Genomic DNA, 12,941 nt, shown 5'->3' with positions numbered 1-12,941 from the left:
TAACCCGCTGTAGGGCTAATTAATTGGAAATGTATTGATAACAGTATAAAAAGGGTCGTTTAATTATTTCTTATTCACACTTTGAAAAAAAAAATTAGGGGGAGGGGTTTCCTAAGGTAAGATAAATTATTATGTACAACATAATTACAGGAAAGTCAAATCTCACGATCAAGTGCGCCACTATGATTTTCTGAAAACTACCCCACGTCACTTACGAATAAAACGGGAAAACGTATTGGATTTAATAAGAATGTAGCGTATTCGAGCAAACAATGCAAGCGAAGTATACATTACAATTAAGGAAGTTCAGCCCATGTCCGTGGGGAGGATTTAACATAATGAACATGAAAAATCTCTATTTGCAAGTGCGTTTCGTTTCATTTTGGTACTTTTTAATTTAAATCTTGCGTGATTAGGCTGATAGAAGGTTTGTTTGCCCATTTGACTATGATGAGCTGCATCGGTCCCTGTGGCTTTTATGTGCAGCTTTTGGTCATAGCTCAGCGACCCCTCATGCCTATACATCGATAACAAAAGGCCAAGCCATAACTTGATGTAATTAAAAGCCAGCCAATGAGTTCCCGTAGTCTAGCTGTCCCAATCATTAAAAGACAACCCAAAGGTTTAGTGCATTCCTTTTTCTGAGAAGAATACTGGCGGTGTCCCTTTGATGTTGGTTGATGGTACTGCTTGACTGGGTCTGGGACACCCCCCCCTCCAGTTAAAGAGTTTGGTTTGCGTCCGAAGAACGCCCACTAAGCTTCTCGTTCCAAACGCCAGCGCTGTCGGCTCACTCTATTGTCCAGCATTGTCATCTTATTACCCTTGATGTTGTGTTTGATAATACTAATGACTCGGCCGTATGAGGCCCGTCCCAAGAAAGCTAAACCTCCTGAGAGTTCGGTTCAGGCGGGCATCAGAAAGAGCGAGCCACAAAGAGAAAACAAAATGACGAGGGGCTAATTTGCCCACCGCAAAAGACCAGCCGAGCGGAGTGACTGGTATCATGACAAGAATCCAATCAAGTAGAAATGAGACGTGTGTTAGATGCTGGTCTGACGCATGCTCGTCTCGTCAGCGTTCCACCACGCATAAGTTATTCCCCCTCTTCTCCCTTCAACCTTTCAAATGCCACAGACGTGTAATGATAGCCTTATTATGATGTCATTCCTCTTCACATGGAGCTGCGCGTACAACTTTTCGCTGCCTCTCCCAGGATTCGACCATCTGAATGGCCAGGAAATGCATCCACTCTGACGGCGGAAGGATGCGATCTTTTCAGCTCCGCTGAAATGCTTTTTGCCCAAGACCTCTCCGTTAGTGGCATTTATAGGGATTGTATTCAGCGTGTGGGGATCAATGGCATAATTCCCCCTTACCATCTCCTGAAGTTTCTTCCTAATAAGTCACGGTTTATGATCCTTTGAGAGTTCGAGTGATACCACCCCCGTGGCTTTAGTGGAAGATTCCCTTCTCCACCAACAGGGACTTTTCTTTATATGATTCTCAAGTCGCTCTCTGGCGGTATCCATTACAAACTACTGAGGGGCGGAACAATACTCAGGGCAAATCCCCCAACATTAACGAGCATTCACTTTAATTGGTTAATCATATAGTTAACTCAATCTGACGATGTCGTATGGGTTAGTTCAGTTGTTGACTTGTTCTCACTCGTCATTTGAGGCAAGTGCATGGTCGCCGAGTGTTGAAGAGAGACGTGATCATTTTCTTCCTAAAACAGCGACGGTATATTTTTCCCCACCCTTTGCTTGTTGCTATTTTAAACTGATAAAAAATATTCCTTTCAAGAAAGGAACTAATCATAGAGAAATTGCTAAACATTGAGACGTGACGGTGATAAATTTGAGAACGGTCGATTTTAAGAAGCGCATTTGGGCCTGGAGAAATTGTAGACGGGCAGAAATCTGGTCGCGATATGCCGGCAACTGAGAGTTCATCCATGGAACCAAGCCAGGCAATCGCAATCTCGACAAGTCCGGATCACTTCAACTCCTCCAACATACCACTGGAGACCCGGCTGTACCCCAGCTGCAACAGCATCAGACGGACCAGGGCGGAGCGAGAGGGTAGCGGTGCCGAGTCCGACGCCCAGGTCTCCTCACCGAACACCGAGATGGGTTTCCACTTCCACGAGTTCAGCGGAGCGAGCAGCGACTCTGACGCCGGGGAGGAGCGGCACAGAGCCCGGGAGCAGCACCGCATGAGTGGCTCGTTGAAGAATGCCAGCCCCATCCAGTCGTCAGAGAAATACGACAGCCTGATTCCGTCTGCTATCTACTCTTCTGAAGAGTATGGTCAAGGTGCGTTGACAAATCTCATCAATGTTTGAAATGTTCAATTTTGTTTGTTTGAAGTGACACTTCGGTTTCAAATTTCAGTATGGGTATATTATGAGATGGAGGTGGAAGTGTGTCTTCAGCGTATTTTCTCGAAAACGTTGCCACGCAAGTTGTTTTTACTGATTATTGTAATGCACTGCAGCTTATTGAGAAGATTCTTTATGAAAAGTTGGTTTTAAAATCAAATTAATTGCATGCTTGAACGAGAGATACTCAGGAGGTAAAAAGTTGTTTCGTAATTTGTTCAGTTTTGCATCACTTTTTGTATTACATATTTTATTTCAATCTCAATCGTCCGCGAATTGTTTGCAGGTGGTAAGACTTTGTTTTGCTAAGTTTTACCATTTTGTTTTGCATTATTATTTTGAGGAAAATCCCACAAATGATGCTTCAATATTCTCAAATGTTTTCAGATCCAAAATTCTAAATGTTACTGAGCATCGAATTTTTGATTTTTTTTGTGTTCACTAAACCGAAATTTGATTGAAATTTTCAGAAAAAAAATTGCCAAGATTTCCGAAGGTGTTCTGCCTCGAATTATTTATAAGATTGAAAGGATTAGTGTGCAGAAAAAGTTTTGTGGGACTACGTAGCTGCCGTTGGGTTGTTTGTTTGTTTGTTTGATTTTGTTTATTTTTTTTTTTTAGTGATTTAGAAGATGTTTTATCGTTTCCACCCGAACACAGTCAGTGATTAAGTAGCTGCACGGACATTTTTCAGGACCAAATTGGTAATTTTATGAGGAGTGAAAAAGATTAGAGGAGAACCGTCGTTTTCTAAATATTTAATGGTCAGAAATTGATTCAAATGATTCACTCAACTAACAAAAAAATAATGTTGATAAATGAAGAAATTTGAAATAATTTTTAAAGATTAACGGAGAAGTTACGAAATAAGGGTATAAATTGTGTTTCGCGAAATATGTGCATAAAGGACTGTGCTAGAGAAGAGCCTTTCAAAGTTTTGGCGGTTCAACAATGGGGAAATATTGCAAAGACAGTGTCTACACATTTTTCATTCATAATTATGTGATCATTAGGAACGTTTTCGTCAATGCCAATATATGCATTTACTTTAAAACCCGGTTCAGTTTTAGGGTCAGTTTAACAACATATTTTACAAACTTGACTCTTTACGACAAAAAAAGTCCCTCGTCGCTTAAGAACGGTACAAGAAAGTGTTCAATTATTTTCATCTTCCTTTAAATAAAGCTGTCGTTGGAGTGTCACGGTGATTGTGTTCGGATGATGAAGTGTACCTTGAAACTCAGAACATATCTTTGAAAATTATTCCATAAGACAGAAACTGACAAAGATGGAAGTGTATGTCTGAGCTATATGGTGTTTTTATCTTCTTTCACAAATTTTGATCCAAAGTAAATTCACGAATATTATTCCCGTAATGCCGTTTCGGTTATAAGGTGGGCTTGGAGAGGTTTGTGAAGCATGTGTTTTCTCTGCGATATTTTGCGTTACATGAAAAATAGGTAAGGGTATATACAATATATTTAGCAAGTGAGATGTTTCCACCCTAAATACAATTACATGTAGTCTGTTAGACAAACAGTCCAACAACCTAACAAATGAGTCTTCAGCTCGACATCTGTTATCGGATCGTCGTTTCGAGTGCATGGGCTTGTGATATATTATCGTTGTGACTCATATATAAGCCATTTTTGTCAGTTATCCGAAAAGGTTATTGTTTTTCTGGTGTTCAGAGCGCTGTCGTATCGTATACATCCCCGCATTCGTTTCAAAGAAGTATCAGGCCACACAATTCCATCTTGCCACAGCGGTCTATGGTTTTAAGTATGAATTATTGATTCCTGCATCCAAGACACTCATCTTTCTTAGAGATATTCTCCTTCGGATGCTTAATGGATGTCATTATTATACATTATTAACCTAACAGATAATGCGGCTGCATATTTCACATGGAGTGGGATTAATTTTGAACCTTTCTACCAAAGATCCGGTCGTATTTTTCTGGTGTACTGCTCCCCTCATAAACATCATTAAAAAAGCTATTTCAATGTACACTTCCTATACACTTGATATAATCATTTTCATTCCTTAAAATGATGCCCACAAATTGTTATAGCAAGGTTTCAATTATGTCTGGAACTCTTTGTGATTTTTGTGTGATTGTTTTAACTGAAGAACTAGGCTATTTCTGAAGCTTGCTGTTTTTTTTGTCACAGTAAGTTTGCAGTATACATATAGCAACACTGTTTCTCATCAGAATTCCTTGTGTTGCCATGTTAAGTTTCGCCACTGTTCCAGTTAGATTGTTCCTCTCGACGATGTCTGGTTGTCGTGTGTATAAATCCACAGCGTATTGTAGAAGTTGTTTTATAAAACTAAGCTTAGGCCAAAAAAAATAAGTCTCCGGTTTCTGGTATGGAGCTTGCCCAAAAAGTGGTGCGGTGACGCGGCTTTTTTTTTTTTTACCTGATTTTTTTTGAATTAAATGTCGGCTGATGACTGCAAATGGTGCCCGACTAGACTTAGTGCAAATATATGGGAGTCCAGAGAGGCCACATAAAGCTTATTCTCGATCATAACCCTATCTAAAAACACGTTGAAATTGTGCAGCAGCAGGATTCCAGTCAAACCAGTGAGTTTGGCGGTTTTGAGACATCATCTTTCATTGAAAAAAAAACTTTTTCATTTTGCCGACGCGCATGGCTACAGCGACGCGCGCGCATACCAGAAACCGGAGACTTTTTTGGGGGGCCTTACACGTATTGTTCCGTTTATGCTAGTAATTCGAAAAAATCAACAGTACATTTAAGAAGGAATGAAGATATCACAGTATATGACCGTGTAGGCCTATACCAAGCTAATATTTTACACTACATAAACAACACAACACCGCCCTGGAAAAGAAAAAAAATCTGAGATATTTTTAGGGTACGTTGTTGCATTTAAGGGGAAGGGGAAGCACTTATCTTTTCACCTGTTAAGATCCTATATCAGGCCTTTCCGCTAACCGATTTTGGCCGACTGCCTCTTACTAGCATACACGATGTAGTAGTAATTGTAATGAGATGGAAGGAACTTCAGTCAGGTTTAGTTTATTGAGGAAAAAAACGAATCGGACGGACACAATATCATGAAATCAGTTCGCACATAGGCCTACCTAGAATGGATTAAGATTTTTTTTTTTGTCTGCAATCAAGGGCGGATCCAGGGGGGGGGGGCAAAGGGGGCCATGGCCCCCCCAAAACGAGACCAATTTTTTTTTTATGTGACATCGCAATAAAGGCAGGCAATGAGTACACCACCATCTTTTCCTCCAAAAACATTGGTTAAAGTGGTCAGAAATTGCCTCAGATCGCACCACAGAGCATCTAGAATCCAAATTTTTTCGCCCACGCCGTAATTTTTTTGACCCACTTTTTGAGGGGTCCAACAATTTTTTTGGCCCCCAAAAAATTGTGTTCTGGATCCGCCCTTGTCTGCAATCGTCTGTAGCGGGTGTTTCAAGTTTGACAAATGTGATTATCAAATGAATAAATCTATTTTCTTTTCTGTGATGTGGCGAAAAGTAGGGTCGTTCATTAAGTTCTTGTGTATTTTTCCACTAAACTTATTTACTCTAAAAGCTAACCTCCCAGTAAAGCGTTTATAGTCCCAACAAGTTTTGTTGAGACGTGCTGTGAAGGACTTTCTATAAGTTACCGAAAAATGGCAATAATTTCGCATTTTTTTTTTACTTGCGTGTAAACTGGACGCAAAGTCACTGTGCTCGGCGTATTTATATCTTTTAATGTTTTTTTTTGTCCCGAATCAGTTTCGAGAAAGGTCTGTTGAAAAACTCGTTTGCAGTCATTTAATACGCACATAACTGCCAAATCACCATGACTTTTTATCATTAAAATCCGATTGTACTGTACATCTGCCTACGCTAGCATTTGGAGATTTGTAATATATAAGCTGGATGGTAGTTTAGGGAATTACTGGTAACGTAAGAGCTGAATTCTCAAGGGGAAATCTGATTAGTTCTTTTATCAGGATTTTAAAGATAGGAGAGAAACAAAGAGCAAACAAAACGAGCAAACTTTGTTATAATAAGCTTATAGAAACGGTTCGACTGTTCCAACTACTTTCTCTTTATCTCGTCTGTAACAAGCCATCCAATTGGAGAGGGCTTGTACTCTACACCAGTTCATCTATCGTTAATAACCAATTGAAAGGGGAGGCTTATTCATAATTGATTTGATATTATCGTGTAACTTAGCTCGTATCCGCCTCAGCGGGCAAGGAACAAGCAATTTTGACAAATAGGGAGAGGGAAAATTAACTTGTCATAGCGTCCCGAGGGGGGACACGGTGTACCGTCGTCTCTGACAATGATGTATGCTGGCTCGCCTCCCGCTTCATCAACCATTATTTACACAGTAATAATATGATAATTTGTACTGCCGGTTAAGATTCCGGATTCAGTGCTTAGAAATACTGTATTTAAAAAAAAAAGACTTCTTAAATTGAGTTTGTATGTCCGTTTTGATGTAGATAAAAGACATTAGAAGCTGTATTGCTGTGAAATTGAATCATGAACAAATGAAGTAACTTAATTTAATCGTTGGTTAATAATATTATCAGTTCTTAGATTTTGAATTATGGTTCCTGCCTTATAAGTCATCTCGATTTTTCTGATTTAGGCCTAGACCAGCGCGATACAAGTCATTGAAAACGAGTACCGTCTTCATATCAGCATGTTATGCCTTAAACTGATTGTGAACTGATCAATTTTTAGCGATGGAACATTTTACCGATATAAATTTTACAATTTTTTCACAACTAATCTTGTTTGGAATTACATTGTCACAGCTCGAGTTATTCCAATTTGAAAACATGTTTCCCTGGATGATTTCAAGTTACGGCTATACGAAGTTGCTGGGATCTGTGGTCTTTTTGGATTTCCTTTTTTTTTATTTGTCCACTTGCAGCTTTGTCAGACAAAAATATGACAGCCCCCAGACGTATAACGTTTCTTGATGAATCCGAACGTCACATGAAGCAACCTTGTCACAGTCCGCTTGTGACTTGTGACAAAAAGTCATGTACATACATGTACATGTAGTTTGTAAAACCTCTTAACGTAATTTCTTCTCGGTCTCTTGTTTCTGTGGTTCGCGCAGGCGACAAAGGCGTTGACAACCAAGTCCGGCGGTACCGCACGGCGTTCACCAGGGAGCAGATCAGCAAGCTGGAGAAGGAATTCACACGGGAGAACTACGTGTCCCGGCCCCGACGATGCGAGCTGGCCTCCTCGCTTAACCTCCCGGAGACGACTATTAAGGTAGGACCATGCAGCCCTACAAACAAACAGACAGATTGACTCAGACAAACGAACTTATACTTGTTAATTTGAAACCGGTGGTGTCTATATAGAAACACTGGTGTCAAGATTTTACACCGGTGATCCCATAAAGACACCACTGGTGTTGAATTTAAAACCACTGTTTATGCAGTGGAAGAATGCGGCAGTGTCATACTAAGTGAGCACAGAGACGACTCAGTAATGAAAAAAGCTATTTATTGACAAACATCTCTTCTATAATTGCCGATTGAGATAAAATGCTACTACTTATAAATTCCATGAAACAGCTCGGAAAAAGCTCTCTTGAATTGAAATCGTTGCAACGCGTTTTTTTTAACGAGTGAATCAGGTGAATCTTCCGTGTAGATAAGAGTGATACATTTTAATGGTCAGTAAAATTTGTCACAATTTTGAACGCGATCCAGACTTCAATTTAATTGCGTTTTTTCGTTTTTGCGCCCCATCCCCACTTCGCCCCATTCCCACTTCGCCCCATTCCCACTTCGCCCCATCCCCACTTCGCCCCATCCCCACTTCGCCCCAGCCGTTACATGAAAAAAATCTCATCTATTTGATTGGCTTAAAAACAATTCCAACAGATTCACTAATTGCTAACCAACAGAAAGAATTAGCCCACCACATGAACAATTCATAACCAACCTCTCAAGCTATCACTCTCCCTACCGAGAAAAAACTTGCTTGAAGTAAACTGGATCCAACTTTGTTCCCAACCCGGCTATACCAACCCGTCTCCCACTTATCTGAGAACGACAATACCTTTAACATCCTAATTTCACTCTTGGAGGAACCAATCTACATGGGGCGAAGTGGGGATGGGGCGAAGTGGGGATGGGGCGAAGCGGGGATGGGGCGAAGCGAGGATGGGGCGAAGTGGGGATGGGGCGAAGTGGGGATGGGGCGAAGTGGTTAGGGGCGAAGTGACATGGGGCGACGTGGAAATGGGGCGAAGCGTCCGACACCCATATCAAGTATGCAAACGGACACAGTTTTGTAGACTATTCAACCTCTGTTGATAATTTTCCGGATTTGAATATAGAGTGGTATATAGACAAAATTATTCATAATCTTAGCTGGCGTAAATTGAAACTGATAATTTATACTGGAGGTATGAGAATTGGATAACAACAAACAAATGCCGTAAACGTAAGAACGAATAAGCTTATCTGATAATTTTTTTTTGGCTTATTATGAAAAGAGGTTCTTTTATAAAGTAAGGCCTACACATCCTGGGGATCTGGACGTGTGGAAAATCCTTTTTAGAGGTTAGAATGGAAATTTCCCTGGATATCGAAAGAATCTTTGAGTTTTCATATGGCGAATGAGACTTATAGGTCAACAGTTACTTGCATGGATCCACAAGTTTGTGCATGTACTGCAATCTGCGATAGATCGGGATTTGAGGTAACTGGAATGAATGCAGTGAGAAATCGCCCATTGGAGCCACTCCCAAATCAGGGTCGTTTCCGGCCTGTCAGTTGGTATAGGAGTATAAGACGCCGATGAAAAGATGTCCTTCCGGGCCAACGATCGCATCCTCCGGGTACAGACAGGCGAACCAGCTCAATAGGGACGTCATCGTTAATAAAGTGAAAATGATTAACTATTCATGGTTTCAAAAGGCAGCTTAAGGCATACGGGATCCTCCTTAAAGGTTGATTTACAAAACACAGTCATAAACGGGGCATTACCCTCCGAAGCTATCGATAGAAAACAAAATGATGGCCAATGATCGAGATTAGATCGAGATGGGAAAATAAGTCGACTGTAAAGACGGTTCTGTGTATACGTCTCTAACGATGAAGGATTTACGATATTGATTTGAATTTGATGTACATTATAGCCCGATATAAGCAGAATACATGTGTAAGGAATTCGTTTAAGTGATTATTTTGAATCCTTGATGCAGTGTCTGGCGCTGCCTATGCCTATACATGTAGTTAGATTGACATCATGTTGTGTCGTGTATATGTTACTTTTTTTCTATGTTGCTTAAGGTCGTTGCTTGTTGTTGATGCTGAAAGTGATGTTGTTGATGTAGTTACTGTAGGTCCTGTTGTTCATTTTGGGGTCATCTTGATCGTTACAGGGCATACTTTCTCCTCCCTGCAGGTATGGTTCCAGAACCGGCGGATGAAGGACAAGCGTCAGCGAATGTCTATGGCAGCGTGTTCGTGGCCCCATCATGCAGCCCTGGACCCTAACCTGTATTCCCTGATGCTGACCGGCCGGCTGCCCTACCCATGCCCCTCCACTGCCTTCAGTTACTACCAGCCTGCCCCGCCTACTCTGTCACCTACTGTCGGCCCATCTCACGACGCCTACAGTAGCTACGCCATGCACCTTCGTGGTCGCTCCGCTGACCTACTGCGCTCCATGTGTCACCCCTATGCGCGTCTAGCCACCGGAGCCCCCACCTTCACCGCCTCCGATCTGCTAGCGGCCAGAGCCGGTGCCGCTGCGGCCGCCGCAGCTAGCTCGTCCTTCATCGCACCGAGTTCCGTCCAGTCGCAAACTACCCTACCGTGCGCTTGCCACCATCATTACGGACACACTCACCACACCTTGCCCGGCACTCAACCTCCCTCGACTGGGGTTCCACTATCCGGAGTCAGCCTTGGGCTCAATCGGGACTCAGAAACTGGAATCTGTGCTTTGCCGCCGTCTGTACACCATGCCTAGACACTCATAAACTCCTTAATCTTAATTTATCTTGTAAGGTAGCAGCTGCATTGAAGATGGGCAATTGTAGATCAGCTTCAAATGAAATGCAAAACATTGAACCTATTTTTGTCCTTTGCCTCCCAATCCAAAGTAAAGTGCAAAAGATATGTTCACGAAGAGAGTAAATCGATCAGTCTGTACTTGGTTTATCTGCTGTCCTCGACAGACAGTAGACAAGACATACCTTAACTTGGTTTCATTAAAGCTCCACATGGATTTTTGAAAATACCGTAACACTCAGTGCTACCATCAAGTGTAAACTTGAAATAGTAAATGAACAACTGAAACGTGCACTGAAATTTCTGACCCCTTTAGGGGCGGAGCTGTGATTGACCTCCCCATACACCAACTCCCGACTGGCCATGATGTAATACTCGTGAAGTTTCCTATACGGAAATCATTCAAATATGGAAGTGAGGTTGTCTGTGGTAAAACTGTTAGATATTTTATCTGAACGCGTAGTGCGTATGTTACGTCATTATCTATGTATATTTTGTAAATTATTTTCTTAATTAAAGCTGTAACATCAAGTTTCATTATGTGTTGCTGTATAGAGTACCGAAATGCAGCAAGTATACAGTTAAGTATGGGAAACAGAGAGTTAAAAAACACACCAAAGAATGTGAACATACATTTCAAGACATTAATCTTTCAAAGGAAATTTTAAAAGCCGTTGGTCAAGCAGCTCAAGTTCGTTCATGGTCGTGAAATTATGCCTGCATATAGTAAAACAGTTAACGTAAGTCAATAGGTGTAACTAAAACATTCTATGGAAAACAAACTGGGAGTGGAAACTGAACCAGTCGGGTGCTAAAATCCGAATGAGATCAATTAATGAGCAGGAAGATTAGTAATTTTCTGTTGAAGAACATGCTGTCTGCGTGCCAACAAACATCAGTTTTTAAAATCAAATGCCTCACAACTCATTCACACACAAAAATAGAAAGATTTTACGAATTCGACGTTGTGAAGTTTACTGACGCCATCACAGATTTCTGACAGCATTACATGTATATGTTCGTTGACAAAAAGCATCATTGACAAAGAGAGTGCATGAAGTTATAGTGAAAACATGCAATCTTTAGACAAACAGTTACTTTTTCAACTGCGCAAACATGTTCGAACGGAATCTCTTCTGAATCATCAACTAAACTACAAAGAGAAACTGGCTATAGGTGCATATAGTTTGAACAAAGAAATTAACTGGAGCGGGGTTTGAACATGCGACCTAAGGAGCACCGTTCCGGTGCTCTACCCACTTAGCTCTCCATCCCGTGTTAGCGGTTCCCCAGGAATCTCTTCTGGCTACAAGTGTGCACAGCATGGGAAGAAACATTCAGTAGGCCAATACCTTTTTAGCACAGCAAATTGGTGATGGGATTGGTCATTTGATGATAAAGGCATGACATTTGGCATTCAGTCAGAGTATGTCATGGGAAAGATATATTTGGCTATAGGGCCATCGCAGATTTGTCCTTTGAAAAAAAATATCATAGGATAACAAGCAATTTTAAAAATTTTCCAAATGGCTGCCATTGCATGTTATCCTAAGATATTTTTTATAAAATATAGGACAAATCTGCGATGACCCTATAGCCAAATATCTTTCCCATTATATTCTCTGACTGTGTGCCAATTTTCGTGCTTTTATCATCAAATGAATAATTCCATCATATTGTGCACCAATCTGCCTGACTATTTGAAGAATTGTAGTGTTTGCAGTAAAGATATTAGATTTAAAAAAAAACTAATCTGGAAATGCCTTAAAAGTTTTAAATCACACAAAATCAAATTGACCCGAGCTTGCTTAAGTTTGGTATTTTTTTTAAGAATGTAAATGATTATTTTCGGTGTTTGTCTTGGTCGTCGACTAGCCATGTTAAACTTCATCAGACTACGCAGTTAATTGTAATGTTGTGAATAAATATTTATTTTATATTTTTGTTCTGTTGAGAATGATGACTCTGGGTCTGCAGTGTAGTTATATCAATTTTAAAATTGGTGTATGCGTGCTTTGTGGGTGTGGCACCTTGAAAAATAGATTTTCAAATTAAATTGATAATTTTCTAGCATTACATTAGTTATGTGCTTTCCAATGAAACATCGCACGACAAAAAAAATCAGCCCATGATAACAAATCAATTAATTAATTTCAACGCTTGAATTAAGAGCGGGACGCTCTTAATTCGTTCTGAAAAGTGTGCACAATTTCTGAACTGCAGCGCGCCATTTAATACCAACTTTTAAAAACTGTATATAGCCTCCAAAAACAAACCAGCAAATTTATTTGTTACAGGACATTATATCCTTTAAATTTCGTTCGGAAAATAAAATCGAAATTTTGAAAAAGCACGTATATACCAACTTTAAGATTTATTAGAATTCTTGCACTGCAAAACCGGGGTGTTAAATGTAAACAGCGTCAATTTTGGAGTAAGGTGTCAAATTGAAACATCGCGGTTTTGCAATGTAAAGTAGACACGTCTGTGTCCCGACTGAAATAAAGTAACT

The 12,941-nt window shown here is 40.5% G+C and overlaps 1 protein-coding gene across 1 annotated transcript; it reads left to right on the top strand.

Annotated features, from left to right (window-relative positions):
- Positions 1–917: 917 nt before the first annotated feature.
- LOC119745851 (homeobox even-skipped homolog protein 2-like) lies at positions 918–11,900 on the top strand. Its single transcript, XM_038222485.1, has 3 exons — positions 918–2,321; positions 7,507–7,667; positions 9,819–11,900. The coding sequence occupies exons 1-3, from the start codon at positions 1,937–1,939 to the stop codon at positions 10,386–10,388; spliced, it is 1,116 nt and encodes a 371-aa protein (XP_038078413.1). The 5' UTR covers positions 918–1,936; the 3' UTR covers positions 10,389–11,900.
- The last annotated feature ends 1,041 nt before the right edge of the window (positions 11,901–12,941 follow it).

Source organism: Patiria miniata, unplaced genomic scaffold (assembly GCF_015706575.1).
Source record: "Patiria miniata isolate m_02_andy unplaced genomic scaffold, ASM1570657v1 HiC_scaffold_7, whole genome shotgun sequence".
Lineage (NCBI taxonomy): Eukaryota > Metazoa > Echinodermata > Asteroidea > Valvatida > Asterinidae > Patiria > Patiria miniata.
Note: the sequence above shows the minus strand (reverse complement) of the source record. Positions and strands in the feature narration are given on the sequence as shown.